Genomic DNA, 24,247 nt, shown 5'->3' on the forward strand with positions numbered 1-24,247 from the left:
GAAAAAGATGGTTTCCGTCTGGACGTGGCCTAAAATATTCTTCAAATAGAATAAATCCAGATTGTTTTTCTAAAAGAAAATTAAACTGGTTCATATTTGTGTTCTTACTTAAAATGATGGGAGTCGTCATCGTTGAGTATCGATATCAGTCCGATATAAGTGGAAATCACTGGATCGGATATCGTAGAATTTTTTTTGGGGAGAACATGTTTGTTACACAGTTGGAGAATTATGACACAAATATGTCGTTAACGGCTTCATAAATGTTTGTAAACATTCTAAAATGACTGTATCGGACTAATATCGGCATCACTAGATACTGGAGTTTGTTTAATTTATGCGAGTTAATTTTAGGGCTGAAACGATCAATTAATCGATTACTAAATTAATAGACTACTTTGATAACCGATAAATCAGCTTGAGTGTCTTAAGGAATTAATTTTCAGATTTTTTTTTTTTAGCTTCTTAAATGTGAATTTTTTCTGGTTTCTTTGCTGCATTTAAAAAAAGAAATAATTAAAACTGGATCATTTTTGGTTTTGGAACAAACGTTTTATGGACCAAACGATTAGTCGATTATGAAAATAATCATTATTTGCAGCCGTGGTTGATCTTGAGCCTCTGAATCTCACAAGAATCAAATATCAAATATGTTTCCCGAGTGTTTTTCCTACAAGGAGACTTCCTGTCACGCAGCTGAGAAAACTAATCTAATGACTTCCTCTGATACGTGTCTCATGTCTCTGCTTGTTGCTGTTTTCATCCATTTTAGTTTGTTTGACTGAATCCTTTTGATTTGAAGCAAAAAAAAAAATTTCTGCCAAATAACGAGAAAGTACACATTATTTTTTTTTTATTATTTAGCCAAAATACTTTGCAACACATTTTGACAGACTTTTTCTGGGGATGTTAGTTTTGAATGTTTAATTTGTGTGAAATATGCACATTTAATTTGTTATGTGTGGTCTTATTTGGCCTTTTTTTAAACCCTCAGAACCCTTTTTCCATCACTATGTTTAAACATAGAGTTTATACAGAGGCTAGAAGAATGTGTAATATAGAGGGTCTTATATCCCTTTTTTCAGCACAAGGCAATCTGATTAAATATTTATTTCATTTTCACCAGCTATATAAACACCTGAGGAAAAAGTACTGAAAATGTTTAAATCTGATTGAATTTGTGACATTTGTGAAATACGTCACAGTTCAAAGTTCACAGAAAGACGCTCTAATTTTGTGACGGCTGCACAATTATTGCTACTTTATATTTATACTTTAGTAAAACAATTTAAAGACTGAATATGTGACCTATAAACACCCCCCCCCCCCCCCCCCCCCAGTATGTCCATATAAGGAGTTGCACCTGTGGCACAGATCCGTGCCTTGTGAGCACTAAGGGTTAAAGACTTAAACTGAAAACAATCGCTCTTCAAGTAATTTTTAAAAAGTAAAAACATCTAGCAGAACTGTGAAAGACGTTTAGGAAAAAACTATAATATCCGATCAGTTTTAGCGATGTTACCACATGAAGTTTCTGTACCTTCTGTATATGATAAACTTGTGTAATTGGCTAATGGCTTCATAAGTGTGACAATAATCCATCCATAAGTGAATATCAGTCTGCGTTTATCATTTGTTGTACAAAAAAAAAATCTGATTAAAACTGCATTTTAAAACGTGGTCCCTTTTAATAATAATAGTGACCATGAGTGACATTTGTAAAATAAATTAAATTAAAATTAAAACAGGTCAATGCAAAAACAATTTGACACATTTGAAATATATATAAAAATAATAATAATGTAATATAATATAAAATAATATATAAAAATAAATCGAGATGAGATGTTAATGGTATAAAACAGTTTAATCAGTAAAAACAGGAGCGACAGAGTAAAAGAGAGAGAAGTCTCTGTTAAAACATCAGAGTTGATCTGGTGACGTTGTTTTGTTTTTTTTACGGTATGAAATACATTTAATTCATAGAGTTGGTAAAAAACAAAAAACTATTTCATCAACAAACATCACACTAATTTGATTGAATGCAACAGAGTCATTTCTAAAAACTAGGTCTTGAACGTGTGAAGGAACTTTACATAATATTATTTACATTTCAACATCATTATGTTCTTCATTCATTTACACGTGGGAACACGAGTGTCACACAACAACAATGAAGCTGACTTTAGCTCCTAAAATTGGAATATTGAACTGAATAGTTGATAAAATTGATCGTTTTATGGACGGAAAATGAAACATTGACGATCAGTAAATAGTCCAAATAAAATCTTCATCCATTTTGTGATAAATAAACATTTATTCCCATTTTAAGTGTACAAACCTTATTCTTCTCTGTGTGACACGTGTGATTCTCCACATTCACAGGCCTCGCTGTGCTGTACAGTAAAAATCTGACCACAGCTCCAATCGTATTACGGCACCTTTTTTTTTATTTATTATTTTTACAAAAGACGACAGAAAAAAAGAAAAGCTCTGTGTGACTAAATCTATAAAATACAGCTGTTTAGTCGTACGGACGAGAGCTTTTTAAATGTTCATGAGCTCTCGTTCATTTACGAAAACAAAGTCCTTTTCTTTGTGAAACCGTACAGTAGCGTCTCCTCCACGTGGAGGTCGGAGCAGTCTCTTGACACAAGTAGCTTATTCGGCGATTGGACGACGACGATGACGATGGCGACGACTCTGCACTCTGTGCCTCTTGGACGACATTTCAGGCGTGGAAAAATAAGTGTGGTCTCTTCCAAACCTCACACTGGCACAAACGCGAGCAACGTAAACAAAGCAACAGCAGCTCTGTCTGCGTGACAAAAAAAATGTCCCTGAATGTTTCTGCAAGTCTGCAACTAAAAATGACTTCTTTATTGTTCCACAGTCTTCAAAAATCCATTATATAACTACAAAAACATCGACCGCCTCTCAGTCCGGCCAGCAAATTAAAAAAAGTGCATTGCTTCAAGTATGTAAACAAAAGGGATTCATTTTTTTCTTTCTCTTTAAAGGGAGAGTGAGTTCGGCGTCAGTGTGCAGCGACTCCTGAGGTTTGGCACACGTGTTTGAACACACACACACACACGTCGCACACACACACACACACACACACTCACATTCCTTCGGAGGATCACGACGTCCGTTTTCCACATAGTGTTTTTGTTTAAAAGGAACTCCCCCGTTTGCAGTCCTTTGACGTTGAGGAAGGAGGCCCTATGACCTGCAAAGACACACCCCCTCCGTCAACGTGGTCACATGGAGGTGTTGCAGTGGCTGCTGGGAAAATATGGCGGTGCGTGAAGGGAGGAGGTAGAGATGGTGTAGAATGCATGAAAAAAAAACAAAGAAAGAACACAAACATAAAATAAATGAATAAATATGAGGCAATGACACAATTTCCACACACACAGTGAGTGATGACTGACAGATGATTCACCAGTGTGAAGACAGTGATCCTGATCCTGTGTTTGAATGAGGATCAGAGCTTCATGAGATAAAATTAAAGAATAAAAACCTTATGATTTTTTTGGGGGAAAGAGAAAAGGGGGCAAAGAAGGTTGATTAGTGAGTGAGCTATTATTGTTGAGATTTAAACTGGCTTTGATTGTGTCTTTGAGACGCCGCTCACACCCGGGTGTTAACATCCGTTCTGAGTGATCTGATCGGAAGTGGACAACACTAAGGACAGGGTCTGAACACGTCCAGATCCGATCAAGAAAATGACATTTGGAGGAGACCGCCACTTCAGCTGACATCCCCTCACCTGCTGCACTTTCACAGTATTTTTTTTCATGTGTACTTTCACAGTATTTTTTTTCATGTGTAGCCACTGCTTTAAAAATAAATACTCCTATTAAAGCCTTCTTTCATGTTACAGCAGCATGAGGAGAGGTTTGATTCACTCAGCTCCTCCTGACCTTTAGGGTGCATTCACACCAGCTCCTTCTTAACCAAACCCGACTTTGTTTGCTGGGAAAGTCCGGTTCGTTTGGGAAGGTGTGAAAGCGCAACCAAACTAAAGAAGTGAACTCTGGTCCGCCTAGGTCTCGGTTTGCTTCAATTGAACCAAATGGAGGCAGTGGACTACAATGCATGAAGGTTGCAAACTCTGATCGTACAGAGTCTGGCAGACTACTCGGTTTGAAAATGACCATAGAGTGTTGTTCACTTGGTATTGAATCCCTCAGGACGGATGTTGATACCACATGAACAGAACCATGGAGACACATAACACAGGTGCATTATTAAAAGCGGATGTTCTCTTTCTCCTGTCTCTGCAGAACCTTCACTGTCTTTATCCTGAAGATAAAGCACCTGCAGCTTTTTCATCCACACATCAGTAAAGTTAAATCTGAGGAAACTCCACTGTCCTCAACTCTTAGCTGAACATTTTTTAGGTTTAATGTCATTTTTGTTTTATTTGAACTTGCATATCCAAACTAAATGTACAGTTATTTTGTTTTATGTCAACATGGAAAAATAACTGAAGTCTTTCAGGTTGATCTTCAATCTTCTTTTAATCACCTGCAAATTTCAATAAAGTCATACTTTAGTATGTCGTCCAAAATTTGACAAAAAAGTCATAGTATAGTTTGTGGTCCAAAATTTGACAAAAGTCATAGTATAGTAAGTCGTCCAAATTTTGACAAAAAAGTCATAGTATAGTTTGTGGTCCAAAAGTTGACAAAAAAGTCATACTTTAGTATGTCGTCCAGTATTTGACAAAAAAGTCATAGTATAATATGTCGTCCAAAATGTGACAAAAAAGTCATAGTAAAGTATGTCGTCCAAATTTTGACAAAAAAGTCATAGTATAGTATGTCGTCCAAAATTTGACAAAGAAGTCATAGTATAGTATGTCATCCAAAATTTGACAAAAAAGTCATAGTATAGTAAGTCGTCCAAATTTTGACAAAAAAGTCATAGTATAGTATGTCGTCCAAAATTTGACAAAAAAAGTCATAGTATAGTATGTCGTCCAAAATTTGACAAAAAGTCATAGTATAGTATGTCGTCCAAAATTTGACAAAAAAAGTCATAGTATAGTATGTCGTCCAAAATTTGACGAAAAGTCATACTTTAGTATGTCGTCCAAATTTTGACAAAAAGTCATAGTAAAGTATGTCGTCCAAATTTTTACAAAAATGTCATACTATAGTATGTCGTCCAAATTTTTACAAAAATGTCATACTATAGTATGACGTCCAAATTTTGACAAAAAGTCATAGTAAAGTATGTCGTCCAAATTTTTACAAAAATGTCATACTATAGTATGTCGTCCAAAATTTGACAAAAGTCATAGTATAGTATGTCGTCCAAAATTTGTCAAAAATGTCATACTTTAGTATGTCGTCCAAATTTTGACAAAAAGTCATATTAAAGTATGTTGTCCAAATTTTTACAAAAATGTCATACTATAGTATGACGTCCAAATTTTGACAAAAAAGTCATACTATATGTCCAAATTTTGACAAAAATGTCATACTATAGTATGACGTCCAAAATTTGACAAAAAAGTCATACTTTAGTATGTCGTCCAGTATTTGACAAAAAAGTCATAGTATAGTAAGTCGTCCAAATTTTGACAAAAAAGTCATGGTAAAGTATGTCGTCCAAAATTTGACAAAGAAGTCATAGTATAGTATGTCATCCAAAATTTGACAAAAAAGTCATAGTATATTAAGTCGTCCAAATTTTGACAAAAAAGTCATAGTATAGTATGTCGTCCAAAGTTTGACAAAAAAAGTCATAGTATAGTAAGTCGTCCAAATTTTGACAAAAAAGTCATAGGTTAGTATGTGATCCAAATTGTCATACTTTAGTATGCAAACTCCATGCAGAATGGTACTTGGTCAACCCGGGGCTCGAACCTAGGTCTTACTCCAAACTCTTGTTTCAAAGGCAAGAGTCTTAACCACTACACCAACCGTGTAACCTAAATCAGTGTGTTGTCCAAAATTTTACAAAAAAGTCATAGTATATTAAGTCGTCCAAATTTTGACAAAAAAAGTTATAATATAGTATGTCGTCCAAAATTTGACAAAAAAGTCATAGTATAGTATGTCGTCCAAAATTTAACAAAAAAGTCATAGTATAGTATGTGGTCCAAAATTTGACCAAAAAGTCATAGTATAGTATGTCGTCCAAATTTTGACAAAAAAGTCATACTATAGTATGTGGTCCAAAATTTGACAAAAAAGTCATAGTATAGTATGTGGTCCAAAATTTGACAAAAACGTCATGGTAAAGTATGTTTCCAAAATTTGACAAAAAAGTCACAGTATAGTATGTGGTCCAAATTTTGACAAAAAAGTCATAGGTTAGTATGTGGTCCAAATTGTCATACTTTAGTATGCAAACTCCATGCACAATGGTTCTTGGTCAACCCGGGGATCGAACCTAGGTCTTACTCCAAACTCTTGTTTCAAAGGCAAGAGTCTTAACCACTACACCAACCGTGTAACCTAAATCGGTGTGTTGTCCAAAATTTGACAAAAAAGTCATAGTATATTAAGTCGTCCAAATTTTGACAAAAAGTCATAGTATAGTATGTCGCCGAAATTTGACAAAAAAGTCATAGTATAGTATGTGGTCCAAATTTTGACAAAAACGTCATAGTATAGTATGTGGTCCAAAATTTGACAAAAACGTCATAGTATAGTATGTGGTCCAAAATTTGACAAAAACGTCATAGTATAGTATGTCGTCCAAAATTTGACAAAAAAGTCATAGTATAGTATGTTTCCAAAATTTGACAAAAAAGTCATAGTATAGTATGTCGTCAAATCAGACAAAAAAGTCATAGTATAGTATGTCGTCCAAAATTTAACAAAAAAGTCATAGTATAGTATGTCGTCCAAAATTTGACAAAAAAGTCATAGTAAAGTATGTCGTCCAAATTTTGACAAAAAAGTCATAGTATAGTATGTGGTCAAATTTGACAAAAAAGTCATAGTATAGTATGTTTCCAAAATTTGACAAAAAAGTCATAGTATAGTATGTCGTCCAAATTTTGACAAAAAAGTTATAGTATAGTATGTCGTCAAATTTGACAAAAAAGTCATAGTATAGTATGTCGTCCAAAATTTGACAAAAAAAGTTATAATATAGTATGTCGTCCAAAATTTGACAAAAAAGTCATAGTATAGTATGTCGTCCAAAATTTAACAAAAAAGTCATAGTATAGTATGTCGTCCAAAATTTGACAAAAAAGTCATAGTAAAATATGTCGTCCAAAATTTGACAAAAAAGTCATAGTATAGTATGTGGTCCAAAATTTGACCAAAAAGTCATAGTATAGTATGTCGTCCAAATTTTGACAAAAAAGTCATAGTATAGTAAGTCGTCCAAATTTTGACAAAAACGTCATACTATAGTATGTGGTCCAAAATTTGACAAAAAAGTCATAGTATAGTATGTGGTCCAAAATTTGACAAAAACGTCATGGTAAAGTATGTCGTCCAAAATTTGACAAAAAAGTTATAGTATGTTTCCAAAATTTGACAAAAAAGTCATAGTATAGTAAGTCGTCCAAATTTTGACAAAAACGTCATACTATAGTATGTCGTCCAAAATTTGACAAAAAAGTCATAGTATAGTATGTGGTCCAAAATTTGACAAAAAAGTCATAGGTTAGTATGTGGTCCAAATTGTCATACTTTAGTATGCAAACTCCATGCACAATGGTTCTTGGTCAACCCGGGGCTCGAACCTAGGTCTTACTCCAAACTCTTGTTTCAAAGGCAAGAGTCTTAACCACTACACCAACCGTGTAACCTAAATCGGTGTGTTGTCCAAAATTTGACAAAAAAGTCATAGTATATTAAGTCGTCCAAATTTTGACAAAAAGTCATAGTATAGTATGTCGCCGAAATTTGACAAAAAAGTCATAGTATAGTATGTGGTCCAAATTTTGACAAAAACGTCATAGTATAGTATGTGGTCCAAAATTTGACAAAAACGTCATAGTATAGTATGTTTCCAAAATTTGACAAAAAAGTCATAGTATAGTATGTGGTCCAAAATTTGACAAAAACGTCATAGTATAGTATGTGGTCCAAAATTTGACAAAAACGTCATAGTATAGTATGTCGTCCAAAATTTGACAAAAAAGTCATAGTATAGTATGTTTCCAAAATTTGACAAAAAAGTCATAGTATAGTATGTCGTCCAAAATTTAACAAAAAAGTCAGTATAGTATGTCGTCCAAAATTTGACAAAAAAGTCATAGTAAAGTATGTCGTCCAAAATTTGACAAAAAAGTCATAGTATAGTATGTCGTCCAAAATTTGACAAAAAAGTCATAGTATAGTATGTCGTCCAAAATTTGACAAAAAAAGTCATAGTATAGTATGTGGTCCAAAATTTGACAAAAACGTCATAGTATAGTATGTGGTCCAAAATTTGACAAAAACGTCATAGTATGGTATGTGGTCCAAAATTTGACAAAAAAGTCATAGTATAGTATGTCGTCCAAAATTTGACAAAAAAGTCATAGTATAGTATGTTTCCAAAATTTGACAAAAAAGTCATAGTATAGTATGTCGTCCAAATTTTGACAAAAAAGTCATAGTATAGTATGTGGTCAAATTTGACAAAAAAGTCATAGTATAGTATGTTTCCAAAATTTGACAAAAAAGTCATAGTATAGTATGTCGTCCAAAATTTAACAAAAAAGTCATAGTATAGTATGTCGTCCAAAATTTGACCAAAAAGTCATAGTATAGTTTGTGGTCCAAAATTTGACAAAAGTCATAGTATAGTAAGTCGTCCAAATTTTGACAAAAAAGTCATAGTATAGTTTGTGGTCCAAAAGTTGACAAAAAAGTCATACTTTAGTATGTCGTCCAGTATTTGACAAAAAAGTCATAGTATAATATGTCGTCCAAAATGTGACAAAAAAGTCATAGTAAAGTATGTCGTCCAAATTTTGACAAAAAAGTCATAGTATAGTAAGTCGTCCAAAATTTGACAAAAACGTCATACTATAGTATTTCATCCAAAATTTGACAAAAAAGTCATAGTATAGTATGTCGTCCAAAATTTGACAAAAAAGTCATAGTATAGTAAGTCGTCCAAATGTTGACAAAAACGTCATAGTATAGTATGTCGTCCAAATTTTGACAAAAAAGTCATACTATATGTCCAAATTTTGACAAAAATGTCATACTATAGTATGACGTCCAAAATTTGACAAAAAAGTCATACTTTAGTATGTCGTCTAGTATTTGACAAAAAGTCATAGTATAGTATGTCGTCCAAAATTTGTCAAAAATGTCATACTTTAGTATGTCGTCCAAATTTTTACAAAAATGTCATACTATAGTTCGACGTCCAAATTTTGACAAAAAAGTCATACTATATGTCCAAATTTTGACAAAAATGTCATACTATAGTATGACGAACAAAATTTGACAAAAAAGTCATACTTTAGTATGTCGTCTAGTATTTGACAAAAAAGTCATAGTATAGTAAGTCGTCCAAATTTTGACAAAAAAGTCATGGTATAGTATGTCGTCCAAAATTTGACAAAAACGTCATAGTATAGTATGTGGTCCAAAATTTGACAAAAAAGTCATAGTATAGTAAGTCGTCCAAATTTTGACAAAAAAGTCATAGTATAGTATGTCGTCCAAAATTTGACAAAAAAAGTCATAGTATAGTATGTCGTCCAAAATTTGACTAAAAAAGTCATAGTATAGTATGTCGTCCAAAATTTGACAAAAAAGTCATAGTATAGTAAGTCGTCCAAATTTTGACAAAAAAGTCATAGTATAGTATGTAGTCCAAAATTTGACAAAAACGTCATAGTATAGTATGTGGTCCAAAATTTGACAAAAAAGTCATAGTATAGTATGTTTCCAAAATTTGACAAAAAAGTCATAGTATAGTATGTGGTCCAAATTTTGACAAAAAAGTCATAGTATAGTATGTTTCCAAAATTTGACAAAAAGTCATAGTATAGTATGTGGTCCAAATTTTGACAAAAAAGTCATAGTATAGTATGTCGTCCAAATTTTGACAAAAACGTCATACTATAGTATGTCGTCCAAAAATTGACAAAAAAGTTATAATATAGTATGTGGTCCAAAATTTGACAAAAAAGTCATAGGATAGTATGTCGTCCAAATTTTGACAAAAAAGTTATAGTATAGTATGTCGTCAAATTTGACAAAAAAGTCATAGTATAGTATGTCGTCCAAAATTTGACAAAAAAGTCATAGTTAAGTATGTCGTCCAAAATTTGACAAAAAAGTCATAGTATAGTATGTCGTCAAATTTGACAAAAAAGTCATAGTATAGTATGTCGTCCAAAATTTAACAAAAAAGTCATAGTATAGTATGTCGTCCAAAATTTGACAAAAAAGTCATAGTATAGTAAGTCGTCCAAATTTTGACAAAAACGTCATACTATAGTATGTGGTCCAAATTTTGACAAAAAAGTCATAGGTTAGTATGTGGTCCAAATTGTCATACTTTAGTATGCAAACTCCATGCACAATGGTTCTTGGTCAACCCGGGGCTCGAACCTAGGTCTTACTCCAAACTCTTGTTTCAAAGGCAAGAGTCTTAACCACTACACCAACCGTGTAACCTAAATCGGTGTGTTGTCCAAAATTTGACAAAAAAGTCATAGTATATTAAGTCGTCCAAATTTTGACAAAAAGTCAAAGTATAGTATGTCGCCGAAATTTGACAAAAAAGTCATAGTATAGTATGTGGTCCAAAATTTGACAAAAACGTCATAGTATAGTATGTGGTCCAAAATTTGACAAAAACGTCATAGTATAGTATGTGGTCCAAAATTTGACAAAAAAGTCATAGGATAGTATGTTTCCAAAATTTGACAAAAAAGTCATAGTATAGTATGTCGTCCAAAATTTGACAAAAAAGTCATAGTTAAGTATGTGGTCCAAAATTTTACAAAAAAAGTTATAATATAGTATGTCGTCCAAAATTTGACAAAAACGTCATAGTATAGTATGTCGTCCAAAATTTGACAAAAAAGTCATAGTATAGTATGTCGTCCAAAATTTGACCAAAAAGTCATAGTATAGTATGTCGTCCAAATTTGACAAAAAAGTCATAGTATAGTAAGTCGTCCAAATTTTGACAAAAAAGTTATAGTATAGTATGTCGTCAAATTTGACAAAAAAGTCATAGTATAGTATGTCGTCCAAAATTTAACAAAAAAGTCATAGTATAGTATGTCGTCCAAAATTTGACAAAAAAGTCATAGTTAAGTATGTCGTCCAAAATTTGACAAAAAAGTTATAGTATAGTATGTCGTCAAATTTGACAAAAAAGTCATAGTATAGTATGTCGTCCAAAATTTAACAAAAAAGTCATAGTATAGTATGTCGTCCAAAATTTGACAAAAAAGTCATAGTATAGTAAGTCGTCCAAATTTTGACAAAAACGTCATACTATAGTATGTGGTCCAAAATTTGACAAAAAAGTCATAGTATAGTATGTGGTCCAAAATTTGACAAAAACGTCATAGTATAGTATGTGGTCCAAAATTTGACCAAAAAGTCATAGTATAGTATGTCGTCCAAATTTTGACAAAAAAGTCATAGTATAGTAAGTCGTCCAAATTTTGACAAAAACGTCATACTATAGTATGTGGTCCAAAATTTGACAAAAAAGTCATAGTATAGTATGTGGTCCAAAATTTGACAAAAACGTCATACTATAGTATGTGGTCCAAAATTTGACAAAAAAGTCATGGTAAAGTATGTCGTCCAAAATTTGACAAAAAAGTCATATTATAGTATGTCGTCCAAAATTTGACAAAAACGTCATAGTATAGTATGTGGTCCAAATTTTGACAAAAAAGTCATAGGTTAGTATGTGGTCCAAATTGTCATACTTTAGTATGCAAACTCCATGCACAATGGTTCTTGGTCAACCCGGGGCTCGAACCTAGGTCTTACTCCAAACTCTTGTTTCAAAGGCAAGAGTCTTAACCACTACACCAACCGTGTAACCTAAATCGGTGTGTTGTCCAAAATTTGACAAAAAAGTCATAGTATATTAAGTCGTCCAAATTTTGACAAAAAGTCATAGTATAGTATGTGGTCCAAAATTTGACAAAAAAGTCATAGGATAGTATGTTTCCAAAATTTGACAAAAAAGTCATAGTATAGTATGTCGTCCAAAATTTGACAAAAAAGTCATAGTATAGTAAGTCGTCCAAATGTTGACAAAAACGTCATACTATAGTATGTCGTCCAAAATTTGACAAAAAAGTCATAGTATAGTATGTGCTCCAAAATTTGACAAAAACGTCATAGTATAGTATGTGGTCCAAAATTTGACAAAAAAGTCATAGTATAGTATGTCTTCCAAAATTTGACAAAAAAGTCATAGTATAGTATGTTTCCAAAATTTGACAAAAAAGTCATAGTATAGTATGTCGTCCAAATTTTGACAAAAAAGTCATACTATAGTATGTCGTCCAAAATTTGACAAAAAAGTCATAGTATAGTATGTCGTCCAAAATTTGACAAAAAAGTCATAGGATAGTATGTCGTCCAAATTTTGACAAAAAAGTTATAGTATAGTATGTCGTCAAATTTGACAAAAAAGTCATAGTATAGTATGTCGTCCAAAATTTAACAAAAAAGTCATAGTATAGTATGTCGTCCAAAATTTGACAAAAAAGTCATAGTTAAGTATGTCGTCCAAAATTTGACAAAAAAGTCATAGTATAGTATGTCGTCCAAAATTTGACAAAAAAGTCATAGTATAGTATTTCATCCAAAATTTGACAAAAAAGTCATAGTATAGTATGTCGTCCAAAATTTGACAAAAAAGTCATAGTATAGTAAGTCGTCCAAATTTTGACAAAAACGTCATACTATAGTATGTCGTCCAAAATTTGACAAAAAAGTCATAGTATAGTATGTGGTCCAAAATTTGACAAAAAAGTCATAGTATAGTATGTCGTCCAAAATTTGACAAAAAAGTCATAGTATAGTATGTGCTCCAAAATTTGACAAAAACGTCATAGTATAGTATGTGGTCCAAAATTTGACAAAAAAGTCATAGTATAGTAAGTCGTCCAAATGTTGACAAAAACGTCATACTATAGTATGTCGTCCAAAATTTGACAAAAACGTCATAGTATAGTATGTCGTCCAAAATGTGACAAAAAAGTCATAGTATAGTATGTCGTCCAAAATTTGACAAAAAAGTCATAGTATAGTATTTCATCCAAAATTTGACAAAAAAGTCATAGTATAGTATGTCGTCCAAAGTTTGACAAAAAAGTCATAGTATAGTAAGTCGTCCAAATTTTGACAAAATCGTCATAGTATAGTATGTGGTCCAAAATTTGACAAAAACGTCATAGTATAGTATGTGGTCCAAAATTTGACAAAAAAGTCATAGGATAGTATGTCGTCCAAATTTTGACAAAAAAGTTATAGTATAGTATGTCGTCCAAAATTTAACAAAAAAGTCATAGTATAGTATGTCGTCCAAAATTTGACAAAAAAGTCATAGTAAAGTATGTCGTCCAAAATTTGACAAAAAAAGTTATAATATAGTATGTCGTCCAAAATTTGACAAAAAAGTCATAGTATAGTATGTCATCCAAAATTTGACAAAAAGTCATAGTAAAGTATGTCGTCCAAAATTTGACAAAAAAGTTATAATATAGTATGTCGTCCAAAATTTGACAAAAAAGTCATAGTATAGTAAGTCGTCCAAAATTTGACAAAAACGTCATAGTATAGTAAGTCGTCCAAATGTTGACAAAAACGTCATACTATAGTATGTCGTCCAAAATTTGACAAAAAAGTCATAGTATAGTATGTGCTCCAAAATTTGACAAAAACGTCATAGTATAGTATGTGGTCCAAAATTTGACAAAAAAGTCATAGTATAGTATGTCTTCCAAAATTTGACAAAAAAGTCATAGTATAGTATGTTTCCAAAATTTGACAAAAAAGTCATAGTATAGTATGTCGTCCAAATTTTGACAAAAAAGTCATACTATAGTATGTCGTCCAAAATTTGACAAAAAAGTCATAGTATAGTATGTTGTCCAAAATTTGACAAAAAAGTCATAGGATAGTATGTCGTCCAAATTTTGACAAAAAAGTTATAGTATAGTATGTCGTCAAATTTGACAAAAAAGTCATAGTATAGTATGTCGTCCAAAATTTAACAAAAAAGTCATAGTATAGTATGTCGTCCAAAATTTGACAAAAAAGTCATAGTTAAGTATGTCGTCCAAAATTTGACAAAAAATTCATAGTATAGTATGTCGTCCAAAATTTGACAAAAAAGTCATAGTATAGTATTTCATCCAAAATTTGACAAAAAAGTCATAGTATAGTATGTCGTCCAAAATTTGACAAAAAAGTCATAGTATAGTAAGTCGTCCAAATTTTGACAAAAACGTCATACTATAGTATGTCGTCCAAAATTTGACAAAAAGTCATAGTATAGTATGTGGTCCAAAATTTGACAAAAAAGTCATAGTATAGTATGTCGTCCAAAATTTGACAAAAAAGTCATAGTATAGTATGTGCTCCAAAATTTGACAAAAACGTCATAGTATAGTATGTGGTCCAAAATTTGACAAAAAAGTCATAGTATAGTAAGTCGTCCAAATGTTGACAAAAACGTCATACTATAGTATGTCGTCCAAAATTTGACAAAAACGTCATAGTATAGTATGTCGTCCAAAATGTGACAAAAAAGTCATAGTATAGTATGTCGTCCAAAATTTGACAAAAAAGTCATAGTATAGTATTTCATCCAAAATTTGACAAAAAAGTCATAGTATAGTATGTCGTCCAAAATTTGACAAAAAAGTCATAGTATAGTAAGTTGTCCAAATTTTGACAAAAACGTCATAGTATAGTATGTGGTCCAAAATTTGACAAAAAAGTCATAGGATAGTATGTCGTCCAAATTTTGACAAAAAAGTTATAGTATAGTATGTCGTCCAAAATTTAACAAAAAAGTCATAGTATAGTATGTCGTCCAAAATTTGACAAAAAAGTCATAGTAAAGTATGTCGTCCAAAATTTGACAAAAAAAGTTATAATATAGTATGTCGTCCAAAATTTGACAAAAAAGTCATAGTATAGTATGTCATCCAAAATTTGACAAAAAGTCATAGTAAAGTATGTCGTCCAAAATTTGACAAAAAAGTTATAATATAGTATGTCGTCCAAAATTTGACAAAAAAGTCATAGTATAGTATGTCGTCCAAAATTTGACAAAAACGTCATACTATAGTATTTCATCCAAAATTTGACAAAAAAGTCATAGTATAGTATGTCGTCCAAAATTTGACAAAAAAGTCATAGTATAGTAAGTCGTCCAAATGTTGACAAAAACGTCATACTATAGTATGTCGTCCAAAATTTGACAAAAAAGTCATAGTATAGTATGTGGTCCAAAATTTGACAAAAACGTCATAGTATAGTATGTGGTCCAAAATTTGACAAAAAAGTCATAGTATAGTATGTCTTCCAAAATTTGACAAAAAAGTCATAGTATAGTATGTTTCCAAAATTTGACAAAAAAGTCATAGTATAGTATGTCGTCCAAATTTTGACAAAAAAGTCATAGTATAGTATGTCGTCCAAAATTTGACAAAAAAGTCATAGTATAGTATGTTGTCCAAAATTTGACAAAAAAGTCATAGGATAGTATGTCGTCCAAATTTTGACAAAAAAGTTATAGTATAGTATGTCGTCAAATTTGACAAAAAAGTCATAGTATAGTATGTCGTCCAAAATTTAACAAAAAAGTCATAGTATAGTATGTCGTCCAAAATTTGACAAAAAAGTCATAGTTAAGTATGTCGTCCAAAATTTGACAAAAAATTCATAGTATAGTATGTCGTCCAAAATTTGACAAAAAAGTCATAGTATAGTATTTCATCCAAAATTTGACAAAAAAGTCATAGTATAGTATGTCGTCCAAAATTTGACAAAAAAGTCATAGTATAGTAAGTCGTCCAAATTTTGACAAAAACGTCATACTATAGTATGTCGTCCAAAATTTGACAAAAAAGTCATAGTATAGTATGTGGTCCAAAATTTGACAAAAAAGTCATAGTATAGTATGTCGTCCAAAATTTGACAAAAAAGTCATAGTATAGTATGTGCTCCAAAATTTGACAAAAACGTCATAGTATAGTATGTGGTCCAAAATTTGACAAAAAAGTCATAGTATAGTAAGTCGTCCAAATGTTGACAAAAACGTCATACTATAGTATGTCGTCCAAAATTTGACAAAAAAGTCATAGTATAGTATGTGCTCCAAAATTTGACAAAAACGTCATAGTATAGTATGTCGTCCAAAATTTGACAAAAAAGTCATAGTATAGTATGTCTTCCAAAATTTGACAAAAAAGTCATAGTATAGTATGTTTCCAAAATTTGACAAAAAAGTCATAGTATAGTATGTGCTCCAAAATTTGACAAAAACGTCATAGTATAGTATGTCGTCCAAAATTTGACAAAAAAGTCATAGTATAGTATGTCTTCCAAAATTTGACAAAAAAGTCATAGTATAGTATGTTTCCAAAATTTGACAAAAAAGTCATAGTATAGTATGTGCTCCAAAATTTGACAAAAACGTCATAGTATAGTATGTGGTCCAAAATTTGACAAAAAAGTCATAGTATAGTATGTCGTCAAATTTGACAAAAAAGTCATAGTATAGTATGTCGTCCAAAATTTGACAAAAAAGTCATAGTATAGTATGTTTCCAAAATTTGACAAAAAAGTCATAGTATAGTATGTCGTCCAAAAATTTGACAAAAAAGTCATAGTATAGTATGTATAGTATTTATTCTGGAAAAATGGGCAAAAGCACTGTACTAACAGGACATTTTCTGGTTAAATTAAGCCAAAAAAAAGTCCAGATGCACATTTTTAGGCTTAGGTGTTAAAGGGTTAAAATTATTATTATTTTTTCACTCAGAACATTTGATCAGGATCTTTCCTGAGCTTTCATTTTGTCATTTTGGCTTCTGTCATCATTTGGCTCAACGTTGACATTTAATGGGTTCAACTACAAGCAATGGAAACAACAATCAGCACAGGTCGTAGTTTGGACGCAGACAGTTGAATGAAACACTGAATGATTTCTGCGACAAACAGTTCTACAAAAGCTGAGAGTCACTAAAATATGTGGTTATTTTTCAACCTAACACCACACAAAAATATGCCTTTGTTGTCTTTCATTCGTACTCACTCTGATCCTGACGAGTCTCCGTCCACAGTCCCCGCCTTGATGCTCATGGCGACGCCATTCAGCTGCTCGGGTGGGCCTGGTTTAGAGACGCAGCCTCGATCATCACTGGAGGTGGATTCCTGCGGCGACGTTCTCCCCGCGCCATTTCCGCACAGTTCGTTGTGGATGTAACTGACACTGTTCCTCTCTACGATGGGAGAAAGCTGCTTCTTCTTCAGGATCCCTGTGTTGGAGTTAGACAGTATGTTAAGGATTTGGTAGAAGGGAAGTCGTATTATGTTAATACCAATCGGTATAAACTTTATTGTCCCATAAATATGTCATGCTGTGCATAAGAACGCCCTCATAATACAATAAAATACAATAAAAGCAATAATAATAACAATCATAGCACAATAAAGGCTCTAAAGGAGCTGTTAAAACACCATAAAAACACTGCACGTCAAGCCTCAAGTAGAATTCCCTAGAAGTCTATTGAGTCTTTATTATGGACTCAAAGACTCAAGAAAACAATACATCCCAATATCGAAAGGATTCCAAAAGCACAAAGAAATCCATAATAACACAGTGTCTATAAAGGTATATACATATCTATACTATCTAATATCTTATTTATTCAAATGAACAATACTGAATTGGATATTGGACAGAACCAGAATTAAAAACAAGATTGTTTAAAACAGCTCGAAGAGCACTGACACAAACAGGTTTCAAAAGTTTTACATTAAAAAGGAAATCTTTCTCCTCCAAAAACTACCCAATTTATGTTTTGAGTAGTGATTAAAATTTTCGACATTCCTTGAATGCATCTTGTTAGCTGCTCCTCTTCATTACTTTCACTCTGACGTCTGTACTGTAACGTGTGACGACAGAACACTTCACCTTTGTGAGGGTGTGAGTTGAGGTTCGGCAGAAGCATCATCATGTTCTCCTGCGTCCGCTCTTCTGATGACGGCTCACGCCTGTCCAGAGGTTCTCCCGTCAGTCTGTCTGCACCTGTGAGCTCGTTCTCACTCACTGCTGCATAATCACCAGGCCAGTACATCTTACTCTTGTCTGGAAAACAAACGCATGAAATGATGAGTTGAGTGAAGTCTGTCAATGTGTAACTCAGGTTAATGCGCCTGTACTTATATGAGGAGATGCTGCAGGTTAATAATTCAAGGATCACAAACATGTATAAGTGTGTAACATAACAAGAATAAAGTCGCAATTTTACGAGAATAAAGTCGTAATAATACGAGAATAAAGTCGTAATATTACGAGAATAAAGTCGTAAATTTATGAGAATAAAGTTGTAATTTTTTCAAGAATAAAGCCGTAATATTATGAGAAAAAAATTGTAATATTACGAGAATAAAGTTGTAATATTACGAGAATAAAGTCGTAATATTACGAGAATAAAGTCGTAATATTACGAGAGTAGGTCTTCATTTTTACGAGAATAAAGTCGTAATATTACAAGAATAAAGTCTTCATTTTTACGAGAATAAAGTCGTAATATTACAAGAATAAAGTCTTCATTTTTACGAGAATAAAGTCGCAATATTACGAGAATAAAGTCTTAATTTTTACGAGAATAAAGTCTTCATTTTTACGAGAATAAAGTCGTAATATTATGAGAATATTTTTTAAATATTACAAGAATAAAGTCATACATTTATGAGAATAAAGTCGTCATTTTGTCAAGAATAAAGTCGTACATTTATGAGAAGTCGTCATTTTGTCAAGAATAAAGTCGTAATATTATGAGAAAAAAATCGTAATATTATGAGAATAAAGTAGTAAATTTATGAGAATAAAGTCATAAATTTATGAGAATAAATTTGTAATATTACAAGAATAAAGTCGTCATTTTACGATAATAAAGTCGTAATATTACAGATATACAGGAGATGTTGTCTGAACAGACTGAATATATTTGAAGGTTGATTTTTTTTCTACTGCAGACAAACTGGGGTTAGTTCCTGTACCATGTGGCTGAGGTTTCTTGGCCACATTGGACGCCAGATTTTCCCAGCATTCCTCAGGACGGAGAGGACCCTCGCCATCCTCGCTGTCAGAAGAGTGCGTTGAGGCGTAGGATCCACTCTGATCGTCCTCCAGAGACATGTCACTGTCTGAGTCGCTGTCGTGATCTACAGAGAGATCGTAAAACAGTTCAGTGACACCGTGTCGAATGTGTGTGAAATAAATACGAGATGACGACAATAATAACGAGGAAAAGTACCATCCATGTGCTCTTTAGTGTCATGGAGCAGTGACCCGTGGTCGTTCAGTGCGATGTGCGCCTGACTGTTACTCAGTCCATCGTCCCTGGAAAAAACACATGACATCAGTTCACAGCTGCTGTGTCTTCTCCCTGCGGCGCTCGACACAGCATATTTAATCATTTTCTTTTCTCACCGGAGCACAAAAGGCACGTAGCTCTGCTGACTCTTGTTGCTCTGCATGGTGCCGTTCAGAGACACACTGGAGTCTCCGAACGGGAGGTGGTACAGTCTCCCATCCATGTAGTTTGTGTTGCATTTGTAGCCCTGAAAAACACGACGACGAGGACAGGAACTGTTATAACTGTTTATAATAAAATAATAAAAAAATCACTGGAGGCCATTTATTAGGAGTTTGTTGATTTGCGAAGTGTGCAAATCTGAAAAGATGGACGCCAAATTCAAAATGGCCAACTTCCTGTTGAGTTGAGGCCATGGTCCCAATTTACTTTTTTGTTCGTCCTGGGTTATTACAAGTCTCTACCAAGTTTCGTGAAATTTGGTGCAACTTAAACTTGGCTTGCTCCAGCCACGTTTCGCCTCAGGGGGCGCTTTAGTGCCCTGGTCCACTATGCCAATATTGCATTTTGGCCATACCTGACCTCTGTGCAAAGTTTCAAGAGTTTTAATGCACATTAACCCGCACAAAAATGACTGTAAAACACGGATATTATAATAATCTGAAGGAAAACAATAGGTTCCTCGCACAAATTTGTACAAGGAGCCGTTTCGGCCCCTGCCAGTTGTGCTCAGGCCCCCAAGAAATCCCTGCATGGAGTTTGCATGTTCTCCCCGTGTGTGTGTGGGTTTTCTCTGGGTTCTCAGGTTTCCTCTCACAGCCCAAAAACATGCAGATTTGGGGATTGGGTAAATTGGACACTCAAAACTGAGTGGATGGTTGTCTGTCTCTATGTGTCCCTGTGATGGACTGGGATTGCAGAACTTGTGTTTGAAATAATGCGCATACAATAAACATGTGATTCATGTACTCAAACAAATCTCTTGGAAATGTCTAATTGACCAATTCAAAATAACAGCAAGTGTGTGACAGATTTGCTCTAGAGTCACAACAGTTGGTCGTCGGCTCCTGACGCTCTGTGTCAGTCTGAACTCCAGTCATTTCACAGTGAAGGAACTCACAGAGGCCTTAGATTTCATCATGTGGTCCGGACGCTTGCGGCTGCAGCAGTACTTCATGGCATTCCTCGCCTCCTTGTTGAAGACAATGCGGAAGAAGAAGACAAATGGACCCTGGTGTTGGACAGCAAAGGGGAGACGTCAGTGAGGACAAAAAACCTTTTAAGCTGTTGCAGCAAAGTCGTAATCTTTCGAGAATAAAGTCGTAATCTTTAAAGAAAAAAGTCGTAATTTTACGAGAAGAAAGTCGTAATCTTTTGAGAATAAAGTTGTAATATTATGAGAAAAAAGTCATAATCTTCAGAGGAAAAAGTTGCAATCTTTGGAGAGTAAAGTCGTAATCTTTGGAGAGTAAAGTCAAAGTGAAGGGCTCACCTGCACACAGTTGAATCCAGCAAAGAGGTAGTGGAAGATGATCATGTCGCTGTTGACGGACAAGAGCGCCAGAAAACACGTGACTGAAACAAAGAGGAGGACGCCACCTGCAGTCTTCAGGCCCGAGCTGTGGAACATGAGTCACATGAGAGAAGGTTAGCGAGGAGACGTCCAAACTATTTCTGTGGATTCATTGATCGGAAGACAATGCAGACAGCACTGAAACCAAGGTTCAGTCAAATTAGACTGAGACGCACAGAAGCACTGCAGTGTTTGTCCCAGGAGGAGACACCAAGACAGACGTGATGAAAGAACAAAGCCTCAACAGCCTTATCTTGGAAAAAGGAAGCAGAAGCACTCGCTCATTGAACATTTTTTGACAATTCTAGAGCCATAAAATCAAAATAAATCCAGGCGCTCCTGATTCTCATGATGCTCATATGAGGGTTAAGGAAACAGGTGAAACTGAAAGACTGACTTCACTGCCAGTTTATTCACAAAATACTGAACAATACTGAACCTGAAAAAGCCTCAGCACACCTTTCAAAAACATCTCAACCAGAGAAGAAGAAAAATGAGGGTGTGCAATTGAGCTGTTTTGGACTGAATCTTATCTTACATGTCTGTTTTCATTGGGTAAGATTACTGACATCACCTGTCATGATCACTCGTTGTTTTAGACTGACCATGCACGAGCAACTGACGACCACCAGTGGCACCAGTGGGACTATCATATGTGTTGATGTTGAGGACGAGAGAACACTGGACACTAATTAACCTAATGCCCAGTAGTTGGCGCTATGATGGGCTGGCGACCTGTCCAGGGTGTACCCTGCCTTACAGGCACCAGCGACACTCAAGGATAAAGCGGTAGACAATGGATGGATGGATTTACAGTGTTGCTAACATACTGTATGTTCTGTATCTTTTATCATTTCAAATGTTGGGACACTCACACACGAGGCTCCTTCTTCTCGATGCTGTGGTGTCTCATGGAGCAGGAGGCTCTGGATGACAGGATGGACAGGAAGATGTTCATCTGTGTGGAGGAAAAGATCAAGCTGTGTCACAACAACAACAACAACAACAACAACAACAGCAGCGGTCATGGTTATTCTTCTCAGGTGAGTTAGACTGGACAGTGATTCATTCATTCCATCTTAATTTATTTGTATCTATTATTGCAGTAATATTTTACTACAGACTTGACTGAACACATTTGCCATTTTTCTACTAGTACCGCCTCACCCCACCTCACCTCACCTCGACTCTACACAGTTTGGTTGGTTTTCCATTATTATAGTACCTCCTCAAATTATGTCTTAACTACAGATAGAAACTGTGCATCTATGGCACTTTTCCACGGCTCAACTCCAGCACGTTCTTTTGCTTTTGCATCAGAAACTGATTCTAATGATTCAGTTAGACTGAAAACAACTGCTTTACAAGACACTAGTTTGTGTGTCGTGTATAAAACAAAGTCACTGCAGTTTCATGCAGCCGTGCTATGTTGTCTCCGCCCACATAGGAGGAGAATAGGAGAAGTAATGGAAAATGAACCAATCCGAGAAGAGTCTTGCCGTGTAAATAAAGACACAACAGTGGACGCGGGTCGACTGTCTCCGGATGCACAGGGACTCACCGACACCACCATGGCGATGGGTCCGGCAAAGCTCCAGATCAGAGTGTCATACATCGACAGCCAACAGAAGTCTGGGTTTCCATAGCCTTCAGGATCCAGACCCACTGCCAAACCTAGACACACAGACACACAGAGCGTATAACAACGCATTCTTCATTCATCAGCTCGTCACAGACTGATGTGTATGATGTTTTTTGTCTTTGTCTGACTTTTTAAAAACTGCCGTGTTTGAATGAATGCTTCTGTGTCAGCAGCAACCAAAATCTATTATGAACGTTATAGACGTCACACAATTTGACCTAAAGCAGTTTCATTAGTATGTATGAATGTAAAACTGGCCTCAGAATATGTAAATAAAGTCATTTTTTACAACTTATTGATGTAACAGTGTTTCATGGCAGAACTGTCGGTAGGAATGGAAGAATATCAAGATAAAAAGCACTCACAGAAAGTTGATTAAGGTGAATTTCCATGATATAGTAATTCTAGTGCCTCGTGATTTAAAAATAATCCTGTTTTCTATTCTCTTTTTTTAATTTTCCAATGACATACAGTATAATTAATGAAACACTTGTTTCTTTCCAAAAATGTGAGGTAACATGAGTTCATTTTAAAGTAAAACAAAATTGCAAAAATATTTTTTTTGGGTCAGGACACGTGTGACATGAGCCGACCTGTGATGAAGGCGGGCACTCCCCAGCCAATCAGGTAGTAGAATCTCATGGGTCCGTAGTTGATGTCTCGCACTTCGCTGATCATGCGGTAGACGTGCAGCCCCTCCAGGAAGAGCCAGGAGAACGTGCAGAGGTAGAAGAAGTGCAGCAGGATGGCCATGACTGTGCATAAGAACTGTAGGGAGACACAAGGACATTAATGTGGCTGGACTGTCAGTGAAGATGAAATATGAGTCACACAAAATATGCTTTTTAAAACCGAGCTGTAAAAATTAGGGATGGGACGATACCACTTTTGTGTGTCCGATACCGAAATAAAAAACTCAAGATAATGATAACGATCTAATGCATTATTTATTAGATAATGAATCTCATAATATTACGACGTTAATATTATGGCTTCTTTCTTATTACAATATTACGACTTTATTCTCCAGAGATTACGACTTTATACTCGCAACATTACGACTTTATTCTCACAATATTACGAATTTATTCTTGAAAGATTACAACTTTTTTCTCGCAATATTACGACTTTATTCTCCAAAGATTACGACTTTATTCTCGCAATATTACGACTTTATTCTCCAAGGATTACGACTTTATTCTCGCAATATTACGACTTTATTCTCCAAAGATTACGACTTTATTCTCGCAATATTACGACTTTATTCTCCAAGGATTACGACTTTATTCTCACAATATTACGACTTTATTCTCGAAAGATTACAACTTTTTTCTCGCAATATTATGACTTTATTCTCCAAAGATTAGGACTTTATTCTTGCAATATTACGACTTTATTTTCACAATATTAGGACTTTATTCTCCAAAATTACGACTTTATTCTTGAAAGATTACAACTTTTTTCTCGCAATATTACGGCTTTATTCTTGAAAGATTACAACTTT

The 24,247-nt window shown here is 34.0% G+C and overlaps 1 protein-coding gene across 3 annotated transcripts in view; it reads right to left on the reverse strand.

Annotated features, from left to right (window-relative positions):
- Window positions 1-1,852: 1,852 nt before the first annotated feature.
- Window positions 1,853-24,247, reverse strand: part of celsr2 (cadherin, EGF LAG seven-pass G-type receptor 2) — a 77,508-nt gene continuing 55,113 nt past the window's right edge. The window contains exons 24-34 of one of the 3 annotated variants that reach the window (XM_058630931.1): window positions 23,337-23,511; window positions 22,663-22,775; window positions 21,977-22,059; window positions 21,021-21,147; window positions 20,649-20,759; window positions 19,645-19,775; window positions 19,469-19,554; window positions 19,212-19,376; window positions 18,121-18,294; window positions 17,239-17,461; window positions 1,853-3,229 (exon numbers count right to left, since the gene is read on the reverse strand). In XM_058630931.1, the coding sequence (XP_058486914.1) occupies window positions 3,223-3,229; window positions 17,239-17,461; window positions 18,121-18,294; window positions 19,212-19,376; window positions 19,469-19,554; window positions 19,645-19,775; window positions 20,649-20,759; window positions 21,021-21,147; window positions 21,977-22,059; window positions 22,663-22,775; window positions 23,337-23,511 (1,395 nt within the window). In that variant the 3' untranslated portion in view covers window positions 1,853-3,222. Of the gene's footprint in view, window positions 3,286-17,238; window positions 17,462-18,120; window positions 18,295-19,211; window positions 19,377-19,468; window positions 19,555-19,644; window positions 19,776-20,648; window positions 20,760-21,020; window positions 21,148-21,976; window positions 22,060-22,662; window positions 22,776-23,336; window positions 23,512-24,247 lie in introns of all 3 variants that reach the window. The other 2 variants (XM_058630929.1, XM_058630928.1) reach the window with 2 other exon arrangements.

Source organism: Solea solea, chromosome 6 (assembly GCF_958295425.1).
Source record: "Solea solea chromosome 6, fSolSol10.1, whole genome shotgun sequence".
Taxonomy (NCBI): Eukaryota; Metazoa; Chordata; class Actinopteri; order Pleuronectiformes; family Soleidae; genus Solea; species Solea solea.